The sequence below is a fragment of the Rhinoraja longicauda genome, chromosome 6, assembly GCF_053455715.1.
Source record: "Rhinoraja longicauda isolate Sanriku21f chromosome 6, sRhiLon1.1, whole genome shotgun sequence".
NCBI classification, from domain to species: domain Eukaryota; kingdom Metazoa; phylum Chordata; class Chondrichthyes; order Rajiformes; family Arhynchobatidae; genus Rhinoraja; species Rhinoraja longicauda.
The window spans coordinates 43331828-43359580 of NC_135958.1; the positions used below are offsets into that span (position 1 = coordinate 43331828).

Below are 27753 nucleotides of genomic sequence, written 5' to 3' on the forward strand. Positions count from 1 at the left end.
CTGTCGGCCTGTTCCCTGGAAGACACCATCTCAACCCCAAGCTCCAGTTTGTTGTTACTATCTCCTTGTGAGCCCCTGCCCTGACTCCAGCAAGCCACAATTAACCTTTCTCCAGGTTTAAATAATCCTGACAATGGAAGGTGAGAGATTCAGGACCAAATAACCGGCTTCAACTAAAGCATTGCATAAACCAAACAAGTGACATCAAAACAGAGAAATCATTGCACAGCTGCTTGCAGGATTGATGTACGAATGTGTTCTCCACATTGCTTGACTCAGGTTTACCTTTATTGAGTAATTTCTGTTTGTTTTGTCCATTTTCTTGTTGGAGAGTTTGGAAAAGTAAATGCCAGACGTCAGTGGTGGAATTGTGCTTGGTGTCAGTGGCCTGACACAGCCCACTCCTGAGACCAATGGACGTGGGAGTTAGCTCTCCGCCCAGCCCGGTCAGCTTTTAGAGCTCTCCGCATTTTCCTTGCAGCACTCATCCTTCTAAAGCAACTCATCCTTCCACAGGACATCATCCTCCAGCTAGGCATCATCTCTACTTTCCTCTCTGTCAGGTACTCAATCTGTGTAGTCCTAAAGATAAGTCATAGATCAAAGAACTGAACTGCTGTTTTAAAGCGTTTGACAATTCTAATTGTTTGGCAAGGTTTCTATTTTTAAAAGCAGGTTGGGCAAGCAAAGGAGATGTTTGAACTTTCCCATATCATTGAACTTCTGCTTCATGAACTTTCTCCATCCCTCTCTCCCTATCTTCTCTTCCCATTCCCCCATTCATTCTCTAGTTCCACCAAATGCTCACCATTATCTCATCCCCTACTTTGTTCTCTCCCATTCATCTCGTCCCTCACTTTCTACTGTTGTTCTGAAATCTGTGATCTTATTGTTGCTCCCCAGTGAGATGGCCAGTGACAGTTTGATGATCCTCGACTCCATCCTGAGTAGCAGTGGTTTCACGTGTTCCGGGAGGTTAAAATCACGCTGTACCAAGTGGAATATTCGGGCCTCGGAAATGTCCAAACGTACTTTCAACCCAATACGTGCCATTGTGGATAACATGAAGATCGAGCCAAATCCCGAGAAAGCCTTGATTACCCTGTCTATTGGTAAGTGGATACGTGCAACAACTGCACTTTGTAAGAGTGTTGCTTCCACACAACAAAGGCACCTTTGCCCATCTTTCATGTTGACCTCACTTCAGATTGGGGAACAAACAATGTAGTGAGTGAAATCTAATCAATGTGGAGGTGAATTGTATTGTATTGTATTGTATTGTATTGTATTGTGAACACAGTGAATACTGTAGTCAATTCTGAGCAGATCTCCACAGTCCAATTCATGAGATATGAAATGAGAAGGAGCAGGAAAAAAAGTGCAGATGCTGGTAAAAATCGAAGGTAGACATAAAATGCTGGAGTAACTCAGCGGGTCAGGCAGCATCTCTGGAGAGAAGGAAACGTCATCCATTCTTTCTCTCCAGAGATGCTGCCTGACCCGCTGAGTTACTCCAGCATTTTGTGTCTACCTTTGATATGGAATGAGAGTTGTGGAGTTTTAACGATTTCACTCAGATTTGAAAAGGGTTAATGTGACTTTGCTCCTGACAGTGAAACCAGTTCAAAACTTGATTCAGTTCTGCTCCCTTTGGGGATATCGGGAAGGTGGGAGGGGGTGGGAGGGGGGGAGGCAGGTAGGAGGTGAGATTGTTGTGAAGTGGAGTCAATCAGAGAGTCAGGGCTTGAGTTTGATTTGCTGGATGTGCTGGGGTGGTTGGACTTACATATGACAGGAAGGACCAAGGTTTGGTGTAGGGTTCGTGGTGGGGGAACGCGTTGGACTTGGGTTTGTGGTCATAGGTGATGGGAGTGAAGTGGGGTTAGTATTGGAGTTCTTGCTGGGAGGAGGAGCCCACATGGTCCACGCTATGTTGACACCTGTACAAGTCTCCAGCAATGGTGGCCAGCTGTTTCCCAAACCCAAGGGTTTAATTCTGAATCAAACAATATTTAATGATGAATGTTTAGGAGCATCCCTCCAGAGCCTGGTGTTGATGAATAATCTGTAACTTTTGTTTGAAGGTGATCCTACTGTGTTTGGGAATTTTCCCACTAATGAGAAGATTCTGCAGGCCATGAAGGAAGCGGTGGACTCGGGCAGGTTCAATGGCTATGCACCTTCCATAGGTACTGACTTCAATTCTAACACAGTGCAAGGGCTCATATACGAAGCACATTGTGATCCTAATTACCATCACAGATAGGGTTGCCAACTTCCTCACTCCCAAAGAAGGGACAAAGGGTGTCGTCACAGCCCGGCCCGGGGGCCGCCATTGGTGGAGCGGGAGCACGTGGCCGCTGGCTGGGTAAGGTCACATGGGGCGTGGGGCAGTGACATCACCCTTAGTGCCTTCTTTGGGAGTGAGGAAGTTGGCAACCCTACTAATACGGGACAAGGACTAATTTAGCCCAAAATACGGGATGTCCCGGCTGATACGGGACCGTTGGCGACCCTAGTCTCAGACACTACACTATACTGTATACTATTTTCTAGTGTATGTGTGGACATTTCAATGAGGTGAAAAGAGATTTTGTTCAGTTGCATTATATATAAAGTGACCTCTACACAAATGAACAAATTATCTGCAAAATGTAAGATATTTGATAAAGTCCCCCATGGTAGGCTGATCCAGAAGATGCAGTAGATTAACAGTGGCTTGTTGTATGGATTCATAACTAGCTTTCTAATAGAAGACAGAGGGTTGTGGTGGAGGGACAATATTCTAGCTGGAGGTCTGTGACTAGTGGAGTTCCACAGGGATCTGTGCTGGAACCTCTGTTGTTAGAAGAAATGGGTTGCTTAGTTAGTTTGTAAATGACACCAAGATGGCTGGGTTGCAGACTGTGAAGGCTGTCAAAGTATACAGCAGGATACAGAAATGGGCAGAGAAATGGCAGATGCAGTTTAATCCGAGCAAGCATGAGATGTAGCACTTTGGGAGGTCAAATGTAAAGGGAAGATAATGGCAAGACCCTTAACAGCATTGATGCACACCAAGTCCATAACTCCCTGGAAGTGGCAACACAAGTAGATAGAGTGGTGAATAAGACATATAGTGTGCTTGCCTTCATAGGGGTAGGAGCATTGAGCATGAGAGTCAGGAGGTCATGATGCAGCTTCTCAGGACTTTGGTTAGCCTGCATTTGGAATATTGCGTGGTTATAGTCACCCCAATACATGAAGGATGTGGAGGCTTTGGAAAGGATGCAGAGCAGGTTCACCAGAATGATGCCTGGATTAGAGTGCATTAGCTACAAGGAGAGGTTCCTAGACTGTTTTCCCGGGAACACGGGAGGTAGAGGGGAAACCTGATAGGTATATGAATTATGAGAAGCAGAGATAGTCTGGATAGGCAGAACCTTTATCCCAGGATGGAATTATCAAACACCAGAGAGCATCAAGGAAAAAGTGACCGGGTTTAAAGGGGACCACATAGTAACATAGAAAATAGGTGCAGGAGGAGGCCATTTGGCCCTTTGAGCCAGCACTGCCATTCATTGTGATCATGGCTGATCATCCACAATCAGTAACCCCCGCCTGCCTTCTCCCTATATCCCTTGATTCCACTAGCCCCCAGAGCTCTATCTAACTCTCTTTTAAATTCATTCAGTGAATTGGCCTCCACTGCCCTCTGTGTCAGAGAATCCCACAAATTCACAACTCTCTGGGTGAAAACGTTTCTTCTCACGTCAGTTTTAAATGGCCTCCCCTTTATTCTTAGACTGTGGCCACTGGTTCTGGACTCCCCCAACATTGGGAACATTTTTCCTGCACCTTTTATAATTTTATACGTCTCTATAAGATCCCCTCTCATCCTTCTAAACTCCAGTGAAGACTCCAGCCCAGTCTTTCCAATCTTTCCTCATCTGACAGTCAAGGTGCTGGGCAAGATTCTTCCAGAGTGGGTGGTGAGTGGGTGGTGAGTGGGTGGTGAGTGGGTGGGGAGTGGGTGGTGAGTGGGTGGGGAGTGGGTGGGGAGTGGGTGGGGAGTGGGTGGGGAGTGGGTGGTGAGTGGGTGGGGAGTGGGTGGGGAGTGGGTGGGGAGTGGGTGGAGAGTGGGTGGGGAGTGGGTGGTGAGTGGGTGGTGAGTGGGTGGAACACTCTCCGTTAGTGGTGGTGGATGCACATACCATAGTGGTATTTAAGAGACGTTTGGATAGGCACATGGACATGCAGGGAATGGAGGGATATGGTTTATGTGTGTGATGGTGTTGGCATCTTGGTGGGCACAGGCATTACCAGCAAGGGCCTGGTCCGGGGCTGTGCTGTTCTATGTTCCGTGTGTATTTTGGTTACTCAGCTTCTGCCAGTGAAATTAAAGAAAAAACTGTCACAAACGTTCATTATTTTGAAAACCAATAAAAGTCCTCTATTCTAAATGCTCTGATCTCTGCACATAATGTGCTTCATCCATGGGAACTAGTACTTGTTCATCTCTGTATCACAGCACAGGAGGAGGTAGTTTGATTCCGTGCCAGCAGAATAATCACGACTGTCCCATTCCTTGTCTCTTTATTCCCATGTTGCTCTGCAACCTGGTGAATGGACAGGTACTTGATGGTCGGCGTGGACAAGGTGGCCCTCAAGGGATGACCTTGATCCCAGCTGCTTATACCTGACCCCTGCCCCATTCTCCTGATCAGAGCCTCAATCTCTCTCGTCATCCAGGGTTCCCTATGCCTGCCAGTCTTGTCCTTCACTCTAATTGGAACACGCTGGGCCTGAATTTTCAAGAACTCCGTTTTAAAAGCCTCCCACTTGCTTTATCTGTAAACAGCCTCTCCCAATCACTTTTTGAAAGTTGTTGTCCTATAAAATCAAAATTGGCCGTCTTCTTTAGATATCTACTTCTTCTCTGATTTGAGATTCAGATTTGGATTTAGATTAGGAAAAAAAACTGCAGATGCTGGTTTAAATCGAAGATAGACACAAAATCCTGGAGTAACTCAGCGGGTCAGGCAGCATCTCTAGAGAGAAGGAATAGGTGACGTTTTCGGGTCGCGACCCTCCTGAATTGGCCTCCAATGAATATTTTCTGCCTGACAGGAGAAGGGGGAATGACCGGGGTGTGAATGGTCTGATTATGTTTGCTGCTTTCCTGAGGCAGTATGAAGAGTAGATGGAGGGGAGGAGGGAGGCTGCTTTGTGTGATGAACTGGACTGATAATGACCGATACAACAATAAATACAATGACAAGTGCAAAACAGCAGAATGGTGCAAAGGTTAGTGTGCAATTTGAAGTGCAAACAAAAAACTAAAGTGCAACAACTGAATCGAGTTGAGAATGAGAGTACATGGCAGCAGCTCGGCAGCATGGGGAGAAACATAGACACATAGACAATAGGTGCAGGAGGAGGCCATTTGCCCCTTCGCGCCAGCACCGCCATTCATTGTGATCATGGCGGATCATCCACAATCAGTAACCTGTGCCTGCCTTCTCCCCATATCCCTTGATTCCACTAGCCCCTAGAGCTCTATCTAACTCTCTTTTAGATTCATCCAGTGCATTGGCCTCCACTGCCCTCTGTGGCAGAGAATTCCACAGATTCACAACTCCCTGGGTGAAAAGGTTTTTTCTCATATCAGTGGGAGAAGCTGTTGTTAACCTGGACATTTAAACTTCTCCCAATTCTATCTGTAATCTATTCTACAATCCTATCATAATGAGCCTGCTTCTTGCTGCCACTTAGAAACCTGCACTTAATTTTCACAGCCATTGGAAACCTGGAAACCCTGGAACATTGAGCTACCTGTCCTGTAATGGCCACAACATCATAGTTCCATGCACTGATCCCGTCTCTGAGTTTATCCCTTTTATCCATAATATTTTTGCCCTGAGATAAACACACTTCAGCCCATTGGATCTCACCATCTCCATCACAGGAGACAGACCACTGACCGACATCTACTACAAACCTACTGACTCCCATAGCTATCTTGACTACACTTCTTCCCACCCTGTTTCCTTTAAAAACTCTATCCCCTACTCCCAATTCCTCCGTCTACGCCGCATCTACGCCCAGGATGAGGTCTTTCACACTAGGGCATCAGAGATGTCCTCATTCTTTAGGAAATGGGGGTTCCATTATAGATGAGGCTCTCACTAGGGCCTCCTCAATATCCCGCAGCTCCGTTCTTGCTCCCCTCCCTCCATTCATAACAAGGACAGAGTCCCCCTTGTCCTCACCTTCACCCCATCAGCAGTCGCATACAACAAATTATCCTCCAACATTTCCGCTACTTCCAACGGGATCCCACTACTGGCCACATCTTCCCATCTCCTCCCCTTTCTACTTTCCACAGAGACCGTTCCTTCTGTAACTCCCTGGTCCACTCATCCCTTCCCACCCAAACCACCCCCTCCTCAGGCACTTTCCCCTGCAACCACAGGAGATGCAACACATGTCCCTTTACCTCCCCCCTCGACTCCATCCAAGGACCCAAACAGTCTTTCCAGGTGAGGCAGAGGTTCACCTGCACCTCCTCCAACCTCATCTATTGTATCCGCTGTTCCAGATGTCAACTTCTCTACATCGGCGAGACCAAGCGCAGGCTTGGTGATCGTTTCGCTCAACGCCTCCGCTCAGTCCGCCTTAACCAACCTGATCTCCCGGTGGCTCAGCACTTTAACTCCCCCTCCCATTCCCAAGCTTATCTTTCTGTCCTGGGTCTCCTCCATTGTCAGTGAGAGGCCCAGCGCAAATTTGAGGAACAGCACCTCATATTTCGCTTGGGTAGTTTACACCCCAGCGGCATGAACATTCTATGGCTAACTTCAGGTAGTTCCTGCTTTCCCTCTCTATCCCCTCCCCCTTTCCCAGTTCTCCCACTAGTCTTCCTTTCTCCTACTACATCCTAACTTTGTCCCGCCCCCTCCCCTGACATCAGTCTGAAGAAAGGTCTCGACCGGAAACGTCACCCATTCCTTCTCTCCCGAGATGCTGCCTGACCCTCTGAGTTACTCCAGCATTTTGTGTCTACCATTCGATTTAAACCAGCAGCAGCAGTTTTTTTTCCTAAACTTCAGCCCACCATGATCACCATGTCAAAGGCACAAAGGCTAATTTACAATGAGACTGCTGGAATTGGAGGGCTTCGGCTACAAGAGGGACAGGTCGGGTTTTTTTGCTCTGAAACAAAGGCGGCTGAGGGCTGACCTTATGGAGGTCATGAGAGGCAGAGATAAGGTGAAAGGTTAGTCTTTTTTCCAAGGTGGGGAGTCATAAATGGGAGGGCATAGGTTTAGTTGAGAGGGTACAGACTTAAAAGGAACCCAAGGGGCATTTCTTTTACACAGAAGTTGATGGGTAGACACAAAATCCTGGCGTAACTCAGTGGGTCAGGCAGCATCTCGGGAGAGAGAATTGTTTTTTTCCTACACAGTTGATGGGTAAATATGGAATAAAGTCCCAGAAGCAGTAGCTGAGGCATATACCATTACAACATTTATAAGATGTGGACAGGTTCATATTTAGGAAAAGTTTAGAGAGACCGGGGCCATGTGCGGGCAAGTGGGTCTAGCTCAGGTAGGCAACTTTGTCGGTATGAACAAGTAGAGCAAAGGGGCCATTTCTGTATCAGCTCATCAGCGAGAGTGTAGTCCTGATAGGGTTGCCAACTTCCTCACTCCCAAATAAGGGACAAAGGGTGACGTTACCGCCCCGCGCCTCACGTGACCTCACCCAGCCAGGGGCCACGTGCTCCCGCTCCACCAATGGTTGCTACGTAAACCGCCTCCCGGCCTGGGCGGCCGCCATTGCTGGAGCGGGAGCACGTGGCCCCTGGCTGGGTGAGGTCACCCTTTGTCCCTTACTTGGGAATGAGGAAGTTGTCAACCCTACTCATACGGGACAAACTAATTTAGCACAAAATATGAGATGTCCCAGCTAAACGATAAACAAGAAAAAAAAGTTCATAGAAACATAGAAAATAGGTGCAGGAGCAGGCCACTCGGCACTTCAAGCCTGCACCGCCAATCAATATGATCATGGCTGATCATCCAAAATCAGTACCCCGTTCCTGCTTTCTCCCCAGATCTCTTGATTCTGTTAGCCCTAAGAGTTAAATCTAACTCTCTCATGAAAACATCCAGTGAATTGGCCTCCAATGCCCTCTGTGGCAGAGAATTCCACAGATTCACAACTCTGGCTGAAAAAGTTTTTCCTCATCTCAATCCTAAATGGCCTACCCCTTATTCTTAAACTGTGACCCCTAGTTCTGGACTCCCCCAACATTGGGAACATTTTTCCTGTATCTAGCCTGTCCAATCCCTGAAGAATTTTATATGTTTCTATCAGATCCCTTCTCACCCGTCTAAATTCCAGTGAATATAAGTCCAGTCGATTAATTCTTTCATCATATGATAGTCCCGCCATCCTGGGAATTAACCTGGTGAACCTACACTGCATTCCCTCAATGGCAAGAATGTCCTTCCTCAAATTAGGAGACCAAAACTGCACACAACACTCCAGGTGCAGTCTCACCAGGACCCTGTACAACTGCAGTAGTACCTCCTTGCTCCTAAACGCAAATCCTCTCGCAATGAGTGTATACATATGCACACGTACATATGCACGCACACACACAACACACACAAACACACACACATAAAAAACAGACAGTAATAGTGTAAAAAGACAAAACCAATGCCCCCAAGCCTATGTAGTTCAGAGCCTATTTGAGGTTGTGGTGTTTAATAGCCTGATGGCTGTGGGGAAGAAGCTGTTCCTGAACCTGGACGTTACAGTTTTCAGGCTCCTGTACCTTCTTCCCAATGGCAGGGGTGAAATGAGTGTGTGGCCAGGGTGATGTGGGTCAGTGAGAGTGTGGCCAGGGTGGTGTGGGCCAGTGTGGTGTGGGTCAGTGAGAGTGTGGCCAGGGTGGTGTGGTCCAGAGTGGTGTGGGTCAGTGTGGCCAGGGTGGTGTGGGTCAGTGAGAGTGTGGCCAGGGTGGTGTGGGCCAGTGAGAGTGTGGCCAGGGTGGTGTGGGTCAGTGAGAGTGTGGCCAGAGTGGTGTGGGCCAGTGAGAGTGTGGCCAGGGTGGTGTGGGCCAGTGAGAGTGTGGCCAGAGTGGTGTGGGTCAGTGAGAGTGTGGCCAGGGTGGTGTGGGCCAGTGAGAGTGTGGCCAGGGTGGTGTGGGTCAGTGAGAGTGTGGCCAGGGTGGTGTGGTCCAGAGTGGTGTGGGTCAGTGTGGCCAGGGTGGTGTGGGTCAGTGTGGCTAGGGTGGTGTGGGCCAGTGAGAGTGTGGCCAGGGTGGTGTGGGCCAGTGAGAGTGTGGCCAGAGTGGTGTGGGCCAGTGAGAGTGTGGCCAGAGTGGTGTGGGCCAGTGAGAGTGTGGCCAGAGTGGTGTGGGTCTCTGATGAAGCTGGCTGCCTTCTTGAGGCAGCAACTGCGGTAAATCCCTTTGATGGTGGGGAGGTCAGAGCCGTGATGGACTGGGCAGTGCTCACAACTTTTTCCAGTCTTCTTTGTTCCTGGACATTCAGGTTGCTGAAGCAGCTGTGATGCTGAGCTGAGGCCTGGGTCATGTGGAGGGCAGGGCAGGGCAGGGCAGGCTCCAGCGGCCTGGTGCCACCTGCTCCTGGTCCTATTTTCTTATTTTATACCTGTTCTACAGTCATCGGGTGTGTTGACGTGCTGAATGAAGGAGGTCGTTTGAACTGCATGCAGGCTGATTTCTTCTGCTTTCTTTGTAGGTTATCAGATCAGCAGAGATGCTGTGGCTAATTTCTACAGCTGTCCTGAATCACCCTTGAAGGCAAAGGTAATGATCCAGCAACATTCATGTTGTGGATAGGGAAGGGCCGTGTCAGACAAGGAGGTTGTGGTGCAGGAAAGAACTGCAGATGCTGGTTTAAACCGAAGATAGACACAAAGTGCTGGAGTAACTCAGTGGGACAGGCAGCATCTCTGTAGAGAAGGAATGGGTGACGTTTCTGGTCGAGATCCTTCTTCCGACAGGGGTTCAGTTCAGGAGGTTATGGTGTTTGGTGGGGAGGCATCGTTGGGGAATTGTGGGGAAGGGTGCTGGGGGTGGGAGAGATTGAAGGACACAGCAGAGTGTGCAGGTGGGGGGAGAGAGGTGTAGGGAGGAGTGGGTCGGGTTGCCAACTGTCCCGTATTAGTAACATCCCGTATATTGGGCTAAATTTGTTTGTCCCATATGGGACCGCCCTTGTCCCGTATTAGACAAGGGCAGTCCTGTAGGCCCGGACACTGTAGTCCCGGACACTGTAGGCCCGGACACTGTAGGCCCGGACACTGTAGGCCCGGACACTGTAGGCCCGGACACTGTAGGCCCGGACACTGTAGGCCCGGACACTGTAGGCCCGGACACTGTAGGCCCGGACACTGTAGGCCCGGACACTGTAGGCCCGGACACTGTAGGCCCGGACACTGTAGGCCTGGGAGCCACTGTAGGCCTGGCCACTGTAGGCCCGGACACTGTAGGCCTGCAGGACGCTGTAGGCCGGGACAGTGTAGGCTAACGGAGTGTGTTCCTGGAGCGGGGCCGAGTATGTTCACCTTTTGGAGGTTGCGTAGGAGTCTTGACCTGAAACATCACCCATTCCTTCTCTCCAGAGATGCTGCCTGACCCACTGAGTTACTCAGGCATTTTGTGTCTACCTTCGATTATTACCAGCATCTGCAGTTTTTTTCCTACAGAGATAGCCAGCATTGCATTGTCAAGGGCAGATACTGTCTGACCAATCTGACTCCATTTTTGAAGAGATAATAAAGTGTATTGATGACAGTGTAGGTGTTGTTTACATGGACTTTAGTAAGGTCTTTGCACAGTCCTACGTGAGAGATTATCACAAAAGGTTAGAGCCCATGTGATCTAGGACAACTTAGTAAATTGGATCCAAGTTTGAATTGGCAATAGTGTCATAGAACACAGAGGTAGGCCCTTCAGCCCAAACCAGCCATTCTGGTTAAGCTGCTCCTTCTAAGCTCGTCCAATTTGCACACGTTTGGCCCATCTATATATATTACTAAAACTCATCTTGTTTGTTCCCCCGTTTGTTTGTTTGTCCCGTATGTGCAGTTTTCATCCGGAAAAAAATTGGTACACGATAGCGCCACAATTTTAGGCCCATCCTACTTACCATTCCCCCGCGGTCTCAAGAAATCAACTTTTGTTACTTTTTGAAAACAATTTACTTCATAAACTTTAACAAATGCGCTGCCCCCCCCCCCCCCGCCCGTCTCGGCGTGCCCCATGCCTGACCTTCCTCCCGTGGTGCAGTGTGGCGGCAGAAGCTCCAACAGAGTCCAACAAAATGGCCGTTCGCTGCCGACCACTCCAGGACAGGTTTCAGATCCACAGCTCGCTCTGGCTGATGTGATGGACGTCCGGGGCCGACGTGAGTGGTTCCCTCTACCCTTCCCTGTCCCCCCTCGCCCGCACACGGCCCCGGGGGACACTCCCCGCCCATCAACAGGTCCATGGATCGGTAGGAGAGGTTTGCCACAGGAGAGGTTTGCACCCAACGGGTCCACATGAGTCTATATCCCTCTAAACCTGTCCTATCCATGAACTGATTTTACCATGTACCATCTCAATAAGGGTCTCGACCTGAAAAGTCACCCATTCCTTCGCTCCAGAAATGCTGCCTGTCCCGCTGAGTTACTCCAACATTTTGTGTCTACCTTCCGTGAAAACCAGCATCTGCAGTTCTCTCCTACCGATTTGTGCATGTCTTTAAGTGTTGTTATTGTCGCTGCCTCAACAGCTTCCTCTGGCAGCTTATTGCAATAGATAGTGGGTGGGCAGAGAGTTGTGTGATTGGGTGCCGGTGGTCAGTGGTACTCACTGGAGTCAGTGCTGGGACCCTTGCTGTGTGTAATGTACCTGAACCATGTGGCTGTGGGAGGCATGCACAGTGAGTTCACAGGCAACATAAAATATTGAAGTCCATAGGTAGACACAAAATGCTGGAGTCACTCAGCGGGTCAGACAGCATCTCTGTAGAGAAGGAATGTGTGAAGTTTCGGGTCGAGACCCTTCTTCAGACTGATGTCAGGGGAGGGGGCGGGACAAAGATAGGATGTAGTCGGAGACAGGAAGACTAGTGGGAGAACTGGGAAGTGGGAGGGGATAGAGAGGGAAAGCAGGGACTATCTGAAGTTAGAGAAGTCAATGTTCATACCGCTGGGGTGTAAACTACCCAAGCAAAATATGAGGTGCTGTTCCTCCAATTTGCGCTGGGCCTCACTCTGACAATGGAGGAGGCCCAGGACAGAAAGGTCAGATTGGGAATGGGAGGGGGAGTTGAAGTGCTGAGCCACCGGGAGATCAAGTATGTTAAGATGGACTGAGCGGAGGTGTTCAGCGAAACGATCACCAAGCCTACGCTTGGTCTTGCCGATGTAGAGAAGTTGACACCTGGAGTCTTATATATTGAAGTCCATAGTTGTCAGACTTATTACTCATTAGGAATTATCATGCAGTAATTGACCTTGACTGACATCATATTTTATTCCTTAGGATGTGATTTTGGCCAGTGGCTGCAGTCAAGCCATTGAACTAGCCATCAACGTACTGGCAAACCCAGGACAGAACATTCTGATCCCCAGGCCAGGATTCTCTCTCTACAAAACGCTGGCTGAGTCTCTGGGTATTGAAGTTAAATTCTACAATTTACTGGTATGTAACACTGGAATGAGGGGCCTAGATATAATGAACGCATCCAGTATTTTTTTCTTGGGAATGGGAATTAAAAACTAGAGGGCATATATTCAAGGTGAGGGGGGTAGATTTAAACGGGACTCAATGGTTAAGAAAGTGGTGGGTATAATGAACAAGCTGCCACTTGAAATAAATGAGGCAGGCACAATAACAACATTTAACGGGCAGTTGGACAAGCACATGTGCATGAAAGGTTCAGCAGGTTAGGGGTAGGGATGCCAACAGTCCCGTATTAGCCGGGACATCCCGTATATTGGGCTAAATTGGTTTGTCCCGTAAGAGACCGCCCTTATCCCGTATTAGGCCCGGGGGGGGGGGGGGGGGTGTAGGCCCGGACACTGTAGGCCCGGGGGCCGCTGTAGGCCCGGACGGTGTTGACCAGGAGGCCCAGGAGCCGCCTAATGGAGGTTACATAGCAACCCGCCTCCTGGCCCGGGCGGCCGCCATTGGTGGAGCGGGAGCACGCGGCCTCTGGCTGGGTGAGGTCACATGGGGCACGGGGCAGTGACATCACCTTTTGTCCCTTATTTAGGAGTGAGGAAGTTGGCAACCCTAGTTAGGGGGTAAATGGGAGTGGCTTATGGGGCATCTTAGTTGGCATGGATGAGTTAGGCCAGAGGGCCTGTTTCTATGCTGTTTGACTGTGACTCTCTAACCATAGAAACATAGAAACACAGAAACATAGAAAATAGGTGCAGGAGTAGGCCATTCGGCCCTTCGAGCCTGCACCACCATTCAATATGATCATGGCTGATCATCCAGCTCAGTAGCCTGTACCTGCCTTCTCTCCATACCCCCTGATCCCTTTAGCAAAAAGGGCCACATCTAACTCCCTCTTAAATATAGCCAATGAACTGGCCTCAACTACCTTCTGTGGCAGAGAATTCCACAGACTCACCACTCTCTGTGTGAAGAAATGTTTTCTCATCTCGGTCCTAAAAGACTTCCCCCTTATCCTTAAGCTGTGACCCCTGGTTCTGGACTCCCCCAACATCGGGAACAATCTTCCTGCATCTAGCCTCTCCAACCCCTTAAGAATTTTATATGTTTCTATAAGATCCCCCCTCAGTCTTCTAAATTCCAGCGAGTACAAGCCCAGTCTATCCAGTCACACAAATTGCTAACTTTTGTCCTCAGTGCTCTGGCTGATGAAGACAGGCATGCTGTGTGCCTTCTTTACCCCCTTTCCACTTATGTTGCTACTGCTGTGGTGTATAACCCTCATGCTCTTGCATTTAGCTGCCATCGTAACTGCACAGACATCAATGGTTCTTGAAGAAAGCTTTTACCAGGACCAATAGGCCACTTATCCTGTGGTCCATACTAGCAATTTAACGTTTTAGTCATGTATTTGCTGTACTCTTGTTTATAAACATTAGCTGTTAGCATTTCTTGAATGGGACTTTGTTTGGTGTTTGCCAAGTAAGTGACTGTGTTTTTGATTGATTTGATTCTAGCCAGAACGGTCATGGGAAATTGATCTTCAGCATTTGGAAGCTTTAATTGATGATAAAACTGCCTGCATCATTGTGAACAATCCTTCAAATCCATGTGGCTCTGTGTTCAACAAATCACATCTCCTAAATATTCTGACTGGTTAGTACACAGGTTTGGGAATTTTGCAAATGAGATATTGGTCCAAGTAACTAAATCTAAGTAACTAAGTGCACTGGGTTTATCAGTCCTGGAGGTTTCAAGACAACAATCTTTAAATGCCAGGGGGTGGGAGGAGGGAGGGGGGGGAGGGGGGGGGAGGAGCAGATTCTCATGAAGCAACTCCTGGAGAAAGTGAAGTGAGCTGACATGGAACATCCCTGAGGCAAAATGAGAACGAGAAAGAGAAATGGTAAAAATGGTAAAAAATCTAATGTGTCAATCTAAAATTGGAGAAGTTAATATTGGTACCATTGGGTTGTGAGCTACCCAAGCGGAACATGAGGTGCTGTTCCTCCAGTCTGCATGTGGCCGCACTCTGGCAATGGACAGACTCAGGACAGAAAGGTCAGTGGCAAATGGAAAGGGGAGTTAAAATGGTTGTTTTACCGGGAGACTCGTTAGGCCTCGGCAGAACAAACGCAAGTGTTCAGTGAAACCGTTGGAGAGTCTACGCTTGGTCTCACTGATGTACAGGAAGCCAAATCAGGAACACCGGATGCAGTAGATGAGATTCGAGGAGGTGCACGTGAACCTCCGTCACAGCTGAAGGACTGTTGGGGTCTTGGATGGAGGTGACGGTGGAGATATAAGACCAGGTGTTACATCTCCTGTACCTGGGGAGGGGCTGTTTTTTTGAGTGAACCAAGGAGTTGCGGAGGGAGCTGTCTCTGCGGAAGGCGGGAAGGGGTGGGGGTGGGAAAATGTGACTGGTGGTGGGGTCACGATGGATGTGATGGAAATGTCAGAGGATGATATGTTGGATGCGAAGGCTGGAGGGGTGAAATGTGAAGTCCAGGGGAACTCTATCCTTGTTCTGTTTGGGGAGAGGAGCAAGAGCAGAACTAGGGGGCACAGAGGAGATGCTGGTGAGGAATTCATCTATGGCAATACAGGGAAAACCATGTTTACTAAAGAAACAGAACATCTTGGATGTCCCAGAATGCAAAGCCTCATCTTGGGAGCAGATGCAGCAAATACAAAGGATTTGAGAGCAGGGAATAGCATCCTTGGAAGAGGCAGGGTCAGGGTAGTCTGGATCACTGTGGGAGGCAGTGGGTTTGTAGTATATCTCAATCGTTAGTCTGTCCCTGGGATGGAGACAAGAGAGATCAAGAAAGGGGAGAGACGTGTCAGAGATGGTCCAGGTAAGTTGAATTGAAGATTAGCCAAGTATGTATACATACAAGGAATTTACCTTGGTGCTTTGCTCGCAAGTAGCAATACAATATACAGTAAACAATTAAGAATACAACAATATAAATTACACATGTGAAGAATGAAATAAAATACCAGAGCAAAAGGAGGCTACAGACTTTTGGCTGTTGAGTAGAGCTGCTGCTCATGGAAAAAAGCTGTTTTTATGTCTGGCTGTGGCTGCTTTGACAGTCCGGAGTCGCCTTCCAGAGGGAAGTGCTTCAAAAAGTTTGTGGCCAGGGTGAGAGGGGTCAGAGATGATCTTGCCCGCTCGCTTCCTGACCCTTGCAGTGTACAGTTCGTCAATGGGGGGAAGGTTGCAGCCAACAACCCAGTTTGTGGGCAGGTTAGAAGTGAATAAAATCAGTGAACTGGAAGCAGCCCAAATGCAGTCATTGATGTCGACGACATGAGCTAGCTTGGCTAAGGTTTTAGAGTCACAGTCATAGAGTGATACAGTGTGGAAACAGGCCCTTCAGCCCAACTTGCCCACACCGGTCAACATGTCCCAGCTATAGTCCCACTTGCTTACACTTGGTCCATATCCCTCCAAACCTGTCCTATCCATGTACCTGTCTAACTGTCTCTTAAATAATGGGATAGTCCCAGCCTCAACTACCACCACTTGTATGGCATTGTATAGTGAGGTTACGCTAAATCCAGGATATTTGCCCAGTGAGACTCTGTGGTTGGAACTCTGACCTCTGGCCCGGGTGGCCGCCATTGGTGGAGCAGGAGCACGTGGGTGAGGTCACGTGGGGCGCGGGGCGGTGACATCTCCCTTTGTCCCTACTTTGGGAGTGAGGAAGTTGGCAACCCTACTGATACAGAACAAGGGCGGTCCCGTACAGGACAAACTAATTTTGCCCAAAATACGGGATGTCCCGGCTAATACGGGACAGTTGGCAACCCTAACCGGGGCAGTATCTCCTTTAAGCCCACTAAAGCACCGTGCCTCCTCTTGATTTATGGACACCTGCATTAGGATTTTGCCTTCCCCTTTGCTGAGTGGTAGAGTCTTACAGCATGGAAACAGGCTCAAGAACCATCCTTCCCCCTCCCCTAATCCTGGCTGAGCTTGCATCGGCATCCCCTCCCCTCCCCCCCCCCCCCCCCCCCCCCACACACACACACAATGGATGCGCAATTCACAACTTTTCCCAAACATCAATTAGCCACTCTCTGCTCAGTCCGTCTAAACTTACCTGACCTCCTGGTTGCTAAACACTTTAACTCCCCCTCCCATTCCCACACTCACATTTCTTTCCTGGGCCTCCTCCACTGTCAGAGTGAGGCCCAGTGCAAATTGGAGGAACAGCACCTCATATTTTGCTTGGGCAGCTTGCACCCCAGCAGTATGAATATTGACTTCTCTAATTTCAAGTAACCCTCACTTTCCCTCTCTCTCCATCCCTCCCCCACCCTAGTTCTCTGACCAGTCTGATTGTCCCCCTGATTAAATTTTACTGAAGAAGGGTCCTGACCTGAAACATCACCTATCCATTTCTCCAGATATGCTGCCTGACCTGCTGAGTTACTCCAGCACTTTGTCTTCTTTTTTTTGTAAACCAGCATCTGCTGTTCCTTGTTTCTACATTTTGTCTTTTAAATGTTGTTATTGTACCTGCCTCGATTACATCCTCTGGCAGCTCTCCAAATTCCTCAAGTACTAAGTCTGTTTTCATTGTGAAATCTGATGAAAAGTATTGAACAGATATTGCTGAATAAACATTGTCCTCTGTGCTGAAAGATCACGTGGTTGAAAGCTGTCAGAGAACTGACCATCGAACATAGGACAACAGTACAGGTCAGGACCAGTCCCATCAGAGCACAAAAGATAGACACAAAATGCTGGAGTAACTCAGTGGGCCAGGCAGCATCTCTAGAGAGAAGGAATGGGTGATGTTTCAGGTCGAGACTCTTCTAGTTAGAGAACTCCAAGTAACAATAGACAATAGACAATAGACAATAGGTGCAGGAGTAGGCCATTCAGCCCTTCGAGCCAGCACCGCCATTCAATGCGATCATGGCTGATCACTCTCAATCAGTACCCCGTTCCTGCCTTCTCCCCATACCCCCTCACTCCGCTATCCTTAAGAGCTCTATCCAGCTTTGCTTTCCCTCTCTCTCCATCCCTTCCCCTATCCTAGTTCTCCAACCAGTCTGACTGTTCTCCTGATTACATTTTATCTCTGTATGCTTCATTGTTAGCTTCCCCTAGCTAAAATGATCTATTCTACATTTTCCATGAACTGCATCCCCTTTGATATCCCATTTTCACACCTTACCCTTCCTTATCTCTGTCTCCCTCTCCCCTGAGTCTCAGTCTGAAGAAGGGACTTGACCTGAAACTTCACCTGTTTCTTCTCTCCATAGATGTTGCCCGTCCCGCTGAGTTACTCCAGCATGTTGTGTCTATCTTCGGTGTAAACCAGCATCTGCAGTTCCTTCCTACACCATCAGCTCACAATGTGTCGAACATGATGTCAAGCCCAATTCTCATTTGCCTGCACATAATCCATATGCCTCCATTCCCTGCATATCCATGTGCTTTTCCAAAAGCCACTATCATATTTGCCTAATCAGAATGTTCTAGGCACACACTGCCCTTTGTGTAAAAAAAGTTGTCCCGCACATCCCCTTTAAACTTTACCTCTCCCACTTTAAACCCTGGACAAAAGGTTCTGACTGTCTGCTCTATCTATGTCTCTCATCATTTTATACACTTCTATCAGAACACCCCTTAAACTCCAGCATTACAGAGAAAACAATCCAACTCTCCTTGTAACTAATACACCCCAAACCAGGCATCATTCTGGTAAACACAAAAAGCTGGAGTAACTCAGTGGGTCAGGCAGCACCTCTGGAAAAAAGGAATAGGTGATGTTTTGGGTTAAGACCCTTCTTCAGACCTGATCCTTCTCGACCCAAAAAATCACCTTTTCTCCAGAGGTGCTGTCTAACCCGCTGAGCTACTCCAGCTTTTTGTGTCTATCTTTGGTTTAAACCAGCATCCGCAGTTCCTTCCTGCATCATTCTGGTAAACCTCTGCACCCTTTATCAAAACCTCTGGATCTTACCTATATTGGGGTGAGCAGAATTACACACAATACTCTAAATACAGTCCAAATAAAGGCAATAAAGCTGCAACATGACTTCTGGACTCTTGTACTCAATGCCCCGACCGGTGAAGGTGAGCATACCATATGCTTTCATACCACACTGTTGACGTGTCACCACTTTAAGGGAGTTATGGACTTGGACCCCAGGATCCCTGTATTTGGAAGGGGAATGGAAGACAATAGATGGACCTGGGTCTGATGTTGGGGGCTAGAGCATGGAGGTGGAAGGTGCATTGGGCACCTGTGTTTGAGGGGCTGGTACATTGGGCACCTGTGTTTGGGAGGTTGGTGCATTGGGCACCTGTGTTTGGGGGGCTGGTGCATTGGGCATTGGTGTTTGGGAGGCTGGTGCATTGGGCATTGGTGTTTGGGAGGCTGGTGCATTGGGCATTGGTGTTTGGGGGGCTGGTGCATTGGGCATTGGTGTTTGGGGGGCTGGTGCATTGGGCATCTGTGTTTGGGAGGTTGGTGCATTGGGCACCTGTGTTTGGGAGGCTGGTGCATTGGGCATTGGTGTTTGGGGGGCTGGTGCATTGGGCACCTGTGTTTGGGAGGCTGGTGCATTGGGCACCTGTGTTTGGGGGGCCTGGTGCATTGGGCACCTGTGTTTGGGGGCTGGTGCATTGGGCACTGGTGTTTGGGAGGTTGGTGCATTGGGCACCTGTGTTTGGGTGCTGGTGCATTGGGCACCTGTGTTTGGGGGCTGGTGCATTGGGCACCTGTGTTTGGGAGGTTGGTGCATTGGGCACCTGTGTTTGGGGGGCCTGGTGCATTGGGCACCTGTGTTTGGGAGGCTGGTGCATTGGGCACCTGTGTTTGGGAGGCTGGTGCATTGGGCACCTGTGTTTGGGGGCTGGTGCATTGGGCACTGGTGTTTGGGGGCTGGTGCATTGGGCACTGGTGTTTGGGGGGCTGGTGCATTGGGCACCTGTGTTTGGGGGGCTGGTGCATTGGGCATTGGTGTTTGGGGGGCTGGTGCATTGGGCATCTGTGTTTGGGAGGTTGGTGCATTGGGCACCTGTGTTTGGGAGGCTGGTGCATTGGGCATTGGTGTTTGGGGGGTTGGTGCATTGGGCACCTGTGTTTGGGAGGCTGGTGCATTGGGCATTGGTGTTTGGGGACTGGTGCATTGGGCACCTGTGTTTGGGGGCTGGTGCATTGGGCACCTGTGTTTGGGAGGCTGGTGCATTGGGCACCTGTGTTTGGGGGGCCTGGTGCATTGGGCACCTGTGTTTGGGGGCTGGTGCATTGGGCACTGGTGTTTGGGAGGTTGGTGCATTGGGCACCTGTGTTTGGGGGCTGGTGCATTGGGCACCTGTGTTTGGGAGGCTGGTGCATTGGGCACCTGTGTTTGGGGGGCCTGGTGCATTGGGCACCTGTGTTTGGGGGGCCTGGTGCATTGGGCACCTGTGTTTGGGGGCTGGTGCATTGGGCACTGGTGTTTGGGGGCTGGTGCATTGGGCACTGGTGTTTGGGGGCTGGTGCATTGGGCACCTGTGTTTGGGGGCTGGTGCATTGGGCACCTGTGTTTGGGGGCTGGTGCATTGGGCACTGGTGTTTGGGAGGTTGGTGCATTGGGCATTGGTGTTTGGGGGCTGGTGCATTGGGCACCTGTGTTTGGGGGGCCTGGTGCATTGGGCACCTGTGTTTGGGGGCTGGTGCATTGGGCACCTGTGTTTGGGGCCTGGTGCATTGGGCACTGGTGTTTGGGAGGCCTGGTGCATTGGGCACCTGTGTTTGGGGGCTGGTGCATTGGGCACTGGTGTTTGGAGGTTGGTGCATTGGGCATTGGTGTTTGGGGGGCCTGGTGCATTGGGCACTGGTGTTTGGGGGCTGGTGCATTGGGCACCTGTGTTTGGGGGGCCTGGTGCATTGGGCACTGGTGTTTGGGAGGTTGGTGCATTGGGCACTGGTGTTTGGGGGCTGGTGCATTGGGCACTGGTGTTTGGGGGGCCTGGTGCATTGGGCATTGGTGTTTGGGGGGCCTGGTGCATTGGGCACTGGTGTTTGGGGGCTGGTGCATTGGGCACCTGTGTTTGGGGGGCCTGGTGCATTGGGCACTGGTGTTTGGGAGGTTGGTGCATTGGGCACCTGTGTTTGGGAGGCTGGTGCATTGGGCACCTGTGTTTGGGGGCTGGTGCATTGGGCACTGGTGTTTGGGGGCTGGTGCATTGGGCACTGGTGTTTGGGGGCTGGTGCATTGGGCACTGGTGTTTGGGGGTTGGTGCATTGGGCACTGGTGTTTGGGGGGCCTGATGCATTGGGCACTGGTGTTTGGGGGGCCTGGTGCATTGGGCACTGGTGTTTGGGGGCTGGTGCATTGGGCACTGGTGTTTGGGAGGTTGGTGCATTGGGCACTGGTGTTTGGGGGGCTGGTGCATTGGGCACTGGTGGGGGAGGGCAAGGAGTTGGGCAGCTTGGGGTTTGAGAAAGTAGGGCAGAGGAAGGGGGAGTCACGATTGTGAACCAGTGGTGATATTTAACGCAACAGTTACCCACTTAACTCACAGGAAAGATATCTGTTAATTTCTCCAGCATATTTCCTCCGTTTGCAACGTATGATTCATGTTTGTTTCTCTTTTAGTTGCTGCAAGAAATTACCTTCCAATCATAGTGGATGAAATCTATGGAGGAATGGTGAGGAAAACCGGTGTGATCGGATTTATTCTTCTTAATAAACTTTGGAAACCAGTAATAATTGTCAGGACCAGCATTATTGGGGGCTGGTGCATTGGGCATTGGCCCCAGAGTTTTGACAAGAACTGCCCACATTAGTCCACACCTGGTTTAGCTGGAAATATCATTTATCCCCTTTTGTACTCCAATTGTTTATATTAAAAGCAAGCAAAACATTTTATTTTCCACAGTCATCCTTGCCAACCGAGTTTCGTGGTCCTTACCAATTCCAACCTTTTACCATTTAGAGAGTTCTTTATCCTTTATAAGTACAAAGTAAATAACCTCATATTTCCTCTGTATTAAAATCCAACCAACCCAGGTTTGTGTCATCAGCAACTTTGGGCATGTGCTGTTTGATCCCATCACCTCAGTTCTTTACACTGTGGTGAGCAGTGATGGCTCTTCAGCATCCCAATAATCCTGCTCATTTAAACCCTGGATTTTTTGGCTCTGTCTGTTTTCTAACCAGATCAGTAATGAATCCACTTTTATCTGTTTCAATTGTAGCTAATTGTTTCAGAAGGCACAATACAATGCTTTCAGGCAGTAGATATAACCAGTGACCACGTACATTCCCAGTCTACCACTTCACCATACTCCATATCTGTAGTCTCTAGTTGTCCGCACTAATCACCTGCCAGCCTCTGTCACTATCTCCGTCACTCCCTCCCCGACAAACTTAATCTGCTCATTGCCCCTCCCACCACCTATCACTGGCCAGTGACAGACACAAAGTGCTGCAATAACTCAGCAGGGTCAGGCAGCATCTCTGGAGAAAAAGGATGGGTGACGTTTTGGGTTGGGACCCTTCTTCAGACGGCCACTTGCCAGCTCCTGTCCCACCCCTCCGCCTCAACTCTTTCTACTGGCCAGCACCATTGGCACAGACAGGAGCCTGAGTGGTGGGTGCTGAGAACATGGTGCTGGGAGGGTGGTGGAGACAGATTACCTGGATGTGTTTCACAGGCATTTAGCTGGACACATGGATATGCACGGAATGTAGGCAGATAGGCTTAGTTGAACCTGGCATCACCATCATTGTGGACTGAGGGACCTGTTCATCTGCTATGCTGCTCTATGTTCTATGTAACTCTTATCCCTGCACTGCTGTTGCGTAATTCTATGAGTGACCACTGATGGAATATTTCTGACCGTTCAATCTGTCTGATGCAGGTCTTCGCTGAGAGCCATTTTATTGCTCTTGCCACCCTGAGCAGCAGCGTCCCCATCCTGTGCTGCGGAGGTCTGGCTAAACGCTGGCTTATACCCGGCTGGAGAATGGGTTGGATTCTCATCCATGACCGCAACGAGATCTTGAGCAGAGAGGTGAGACTCCAGCCCAATGGATGTGAGGTGCGATCGGCCACAAACTCTTGTGAAGCGGAGTTGTGGGAGGGTGCAGAACCTGCAGGGGAGGCAGACAAGTTGAGAGTTTGGACAGAAGATAGACACAAAAAGCTGGAGTAACTCAGTGGGCCAGGCTGCATCTCTGGAGAGAAGGAATGGGTGATGTTTTGTGTCAAAACCCTTCTTCAGACTGAAGAAGGGGTCTCAACCCAAAACATCAACCATTCCTTCTCTCCAGAGCTGCTGCCTGTCCCGCTGTGTCTATCTTCGGTTTAAACCAGCATCTTCCTTACACATGAGAGAGTGCACACCCACACAGTGAATGCAGCATTGAATGGCAGAACAGGGTCGAAGGGCAGAAGAGCTATTTCTGCTTCGAGAGTCATCAAGTTATGCAACACGGAAACAGGGCCTTCAACACGACTCGTCCATACTGACCAAGTTACTATTCTGAGCTTGTCCCATTTGTTTAAATTTGGCCCACATTGCTCTGAACTTTTCCTATCTATGTACCTGCCCAAGTGTCTTTTAAATGCTGTTGTAAGGTTGCCAACTGTCCCGTATTAGCCGGGACATCCCGTATTTTGGGCTAAATTAGTTTGTCCCGTACGACACCGCCCTTGTCCCATATTAGTAGGGATGTCAACTTCCTCACTCCCAAAGATGGGAGAAAGGGTGACGTCACCTCCCTGCGCCCCACGTGACCTCACCCAGCCAGCGGCCACGTGCTCCCGCTCCACCAATGGTGGCCGCCCGAGCCGGGCGGGAGCACGTGGCCGCTGGCTGGGTGAGGTCACATGGGGTGCGGGGCGGTGACATCACCCTTTGTCCCTTCTTTGGGAGTGAGGAAGTTGGCAACCCTACTAATATGGGACAAGGGCGGTCCCGTACGGGACAAACTAATTTAGCCCAAACTCAACGACTTCCTCTGGCATCTCGTTCCATACACCCACTATCCTTTGTATGAAAAGGTTTTCCCTCAGGTTCCTATTAAATCTTCCCCCTCTCAGCGTAAGTCTTTGCCATGTAGTGTTTGACTCCCTATCCTTAAGTTAAGGTGAGAGGGGAAAGATTCAAAAGGAATCGGAGGGGTAACCTTTTTTCACACAGAGTGATGTGGGTATGGAACGAGGTGCCAAAGAAAATAGCTGAGGCAGGTGCAATTGAAAAGACACATGGACAGGTACATTATAGAAACGTTTAAAGGGATATGGGTCAAATGCAGGAAAATGGGACTACTCTATGACTCTAAAATGCTGTAAGCACTATGTCGGAATCTGTCTGATGAAGAATCTTCAGTCCACTAATTAGAGGATTTTGTATGGCAATGTGATCGTTTTATGGTCATCATTGTAAATGACTCATTCAGATGTTGGGAAGACAGACCAGGGCAGGACCTTCACTGGTCCTGTGAGTGGCAGACCCTGAGGACAATAGACAATAGACAATAGACAATAGGTGCAGGAGTAGGCCATTCAGCCCTTCGAGCCAGCACCGCCATTCAATGCGATCATGGCTGATCACTATCAATCAGTACCCCGTTCCTGCCTTCTCCCCATACCCCCTCACTCCGCTATCCTTAAGAGCTCTATCCAGCTCTCTCTTGAAAGCATCCAACGAACTGGCCTCCACTGCCTTTTTTCTCACCTGTTTTAAATGGCCTCCCCATTATTCTTAGACTGTGGCCCCTGGTTCTGGACTCCCCCAACATTGGGAACATTTTTCCTGCATCTAGCTTGTCCAGTCCTTTTATAATTTTATATATAGAGCAGAGGCATCTAGCAGTACAGGTACTTAGTTCCCTGAAGTAGGTCACAGGTAAATAGGGTGGTAAAGAAGGCTTTTGGCACATTGGCATTCATCAGTCAGGGTATTAAGTGTAGAACCTGGGATGTTATGTTTCGGTGTTACAAGACGTTGGTGAAGCCGCATTTGGAGCATTGTTTTCATTTTGATCACCCTGCTATAGGAAGGATTTCATTAAACTGGAATGAGTGCAGAGAAGATTTACGAGGTTGTTGCCAGGACCCAAGTACCTAGCTATCGGGCGAGGTTGGGTAGCCAGGACATAATTCCTTGGAGTGCAGTCGGCTGAGGAGTGATCTAATAAAGGAAAATAAAATCATGAGAGGAATAGATAGGGTGAATGCACACAGACCTTTACCCAAGGTAGAGGAATCAAGTACCAGGGGACATAAATTTAAGGTAAGAGGGGAAGGTTTTAATAGGAACGTGAGGGGCAGCTTTTTCACTCAGAGGGTGCTGGGTATATGGAATGAACTGCCAGAGGAGGTAGTTGGGGCAGGTAATATAATGACTTTTAAAAGGCATTTGGATAGGTACATGGATCAGAAATGTTTATCGGGATATGGGTCGAATGCAGGCGAATGGGACTCACTTACATAGGCATCTTGGTCAGTATGGACAAGTTGGGCCGAAGTGCCTGCTCCTGTGCTGTGTGACTCTATAACTACACATTGTCATTCATTATTTCGGCTTTTGTGAACCATTAAATTTCCAGTAGCAACATTACGCTGTTTTTTAGAAATCAGAAATTTATGAACTACAACAGATCTATTCAGGCCAGCATGTTTCTGCTAGCTAGAAATGGGCTGTGTGAAGTGATTTGTTCCTTCCACAATGAACAAATCTGTAGCCCGAGTTGCTGATGTCCAAACAAATGGCAACTCCAGCTCCCAGAAGCAACATGGATGTAACCCTGACCTCCAGTGATATGCATGAGTTTGCCCGTCGGAACCTCAGCCAGGCCGATATGTCGCCTGCCAGGAACCACCTTGTCTACTTGTCCCAACACCTCCAGCGACCTGTGAACGTAAACTCCCAGATACTGCTGTTCCTCACACTTGGCATCCTTCCATTTGTTAAGTATTTTTTGTCCTTACTTCCCTCCTCATTTGGATTATTGATGTCCACCACCAGAAATCTTCCTGCAGTCAAGAAATTTCCTTCTCACCATTAACCACACTATTATTTATGGTATCACTGGCAAATTTCTTAATTTTGGCCTTTCATCATTTCTCAGTTGGAGAACAATATTTTTATAATATACTGATCTAACTATCTGTGCCAACAGGTCCGAAATGGCCTGGTCTGTTTGAGTCAAAGAATTCTTGGTCCATGCACAATAGTACAAGGAGCACTGGAAGATATTTTGAATAATACAAGTCAAGAGTTTTACGATGGCACCAACAGCATCCTGAAGGTAATGTTGTCCAGTCGAAAACTCCTCCAGGTATATGGATACAGTTAGACAGGGACATGGGTAAGGCAGGCTTGGAGGGATATGGACCAAACGCGGGCAGGTGGGACTAGTGTAGCTGGGACATGTTGGCCGGTGTGGGCAAGTTGGGCCGAAGGGCCTCTGTCCATGCTGTATCACTCGATGACTCTATGACACTCAGATTAAATAAATCCATCTGCCTTCACATGACTGCATCTCTCCATTCCTTGCATATCGATGTGCTTATCTAAAAGCCTCATAAACTCTACTACTGCATCAATTTGTACCACCACCCCTGGCAGCGCATTCCAGGTACCCACCACTTCCTGTGTAAAAAAAACTTGCCCCACACATCTCCTTTAAACTTTAACCCTCTCACCTTAAAGCAATGCCCTCCAGTCTGACATGGTGGCAAAGACGGACTAGCCCCTAGATAGCCCCATGGTGGCAAAGACGGACTATCTAACCTATCTATGCCTCTCCACGTTTTATATACCTCCCAGCCTCTAACACTCCAGCGAAAACATCCCAAGTTTGTCCAGCCTCTTCTGAGAGCTAATATCCTCCAATCCAGGCAGCATCCTTGACACCTCTCCTGCACTCTCTCCAAAGCCTCCATATCTTTCCCAAATTGGAGCATCATAACAGCACGCAACACTCGATAGTTTTATAAAGCTACATCTGACTTCCTTACTCTTATTCTCAATGCCCTAACCTGTGTAGGTAAGTATACCATATGCCATCATTACCACTCTATCTACTTGTGTTGCCACTTTCAGCAAGCTATGGACTTGGACTCCCAAGATCCCTCTATACACTGATGCTCTTGTCATTAACTGTACACCTTCCCTTTACACTTGACCTCCTAAAGTGCAACACCTCACACTTGCTGGCAGTAAGCTCAATCTGCCACAGCTGTGCACAGTTTTGGTTGCCACATTGTAGGTTAACACCTTGGAGAATCTCCTCTGCACTTCTCCAGATGGAACAGAGGAGGTTCACCAGGGTGTGAACAGGGTGGAGTGCTTAAGCTGTTGGGAAAAGCTGGGCTGGCTGGATTGGTGCCCTTGGAACGAGGCCGAGGGGAAACTTGATGGGCTGGCTGGATTGGCTGGGCTGGCTGGATTGGTGCCCTTGGAACGAGGCCGAGGGGAAACTTGATGGTTACACAAAATTATAAGGGCCATGTGGATGGTGGAATGTTTCGTCCCAGAAAAGAGCAGAAGGGAGAGTGGAATAGGGAGAGCCATCCCAGCGAGAGTGGAGGAAAGCTATTGACTCACAGCGAGCAAAGAGAGTTGGATGGTCATAGAGTGAGCGGGAACAGTGGGACATTCCAGAGCCAGGGAGATCGGGATCGGTCATCTTGGAATGAGGGGGAACAGAGAGGGACATTGTGGAGTAGAGGGAACAGATTGTGTCAGTGTACGATTTAGAGAGCCAGGACACATTGCTGATGTGAGCTGCCAGAATGCAGGATCCTGCGGTGAAAGTAGGAACAGATTGACAGAAGGATGCTGTGAGTTTTCCTGAGTGTGCCCATTATCAATGAGTGTGCCCATGATTTACTTTCAAAAGAAGGAATATGATTCCTGAACATTGCTTAAAGTGGGAGTAATTGTGTTTGCTTTTTTCAGTCCAATGCTGACCTGTGTTGCAATGCGCTTGCTCTGGTACCCGGCCTAAGACCCATCAGACCTTGTGGGTCTATGTACATGATGGTAAGTTGTAGCAAGCTCCAGATCAAGCACATCTATTGA

The 27753-nt window shown here is 49.0% G+C and overlaps 1 protein-coding gene across 1 annotated transcript in view; it reads left to right on the plus strand.

Annotated features, from left to right (window-relative positions):
• Nucleotides 1–446: 446 nt before the first annotated feature.
• Nucleotides 447–27753, plus strand: part of tat (tyrosine aminotransferase) — a 29716-nt gene continuing 2409 nt past the window's right edge. The window contains exons 1-10 of the mRNA XM_078400881.1: nucleotides 447–563; nucleotides 904–1112; nucleotides 2085–2189; nucleotides 9759–9826; nucleotides 12554–12712; nucleotides 14212–14350; nucleotides 21311–21363; nucleotides 22579–22731; nucleotides 25847–25975; nucleotides 27631–27714. Of these exons, the coding sequence (XP_078257007.1) occupies nucleotides 908–1112; nucleotides 2085–2189; nucleotides 9759–9826; nucleotides 12554–12712; nucleotides 14212–14350; nucleotides 21311–21363; nucleotides 22579–22731; nucleotides 25847–25975; nucleotides 27631–27714 (1095 nt within the window). The 5' untranslated portion in view covers nucleotides 447–563; nucleotides 904–907. The remainder of the gene's footprint in view (nucleotides 564–903; nucleotides 1113–2084; nucleotides 2190–9758; nucleotides 9827–12553; nucleotides 12713–14211; nucleotides 14351–21310; nucleotides 21364–22578; nucleotides 22732–25846; nucleotides 25976–27630; nucleotides 27715–27753) is intronic.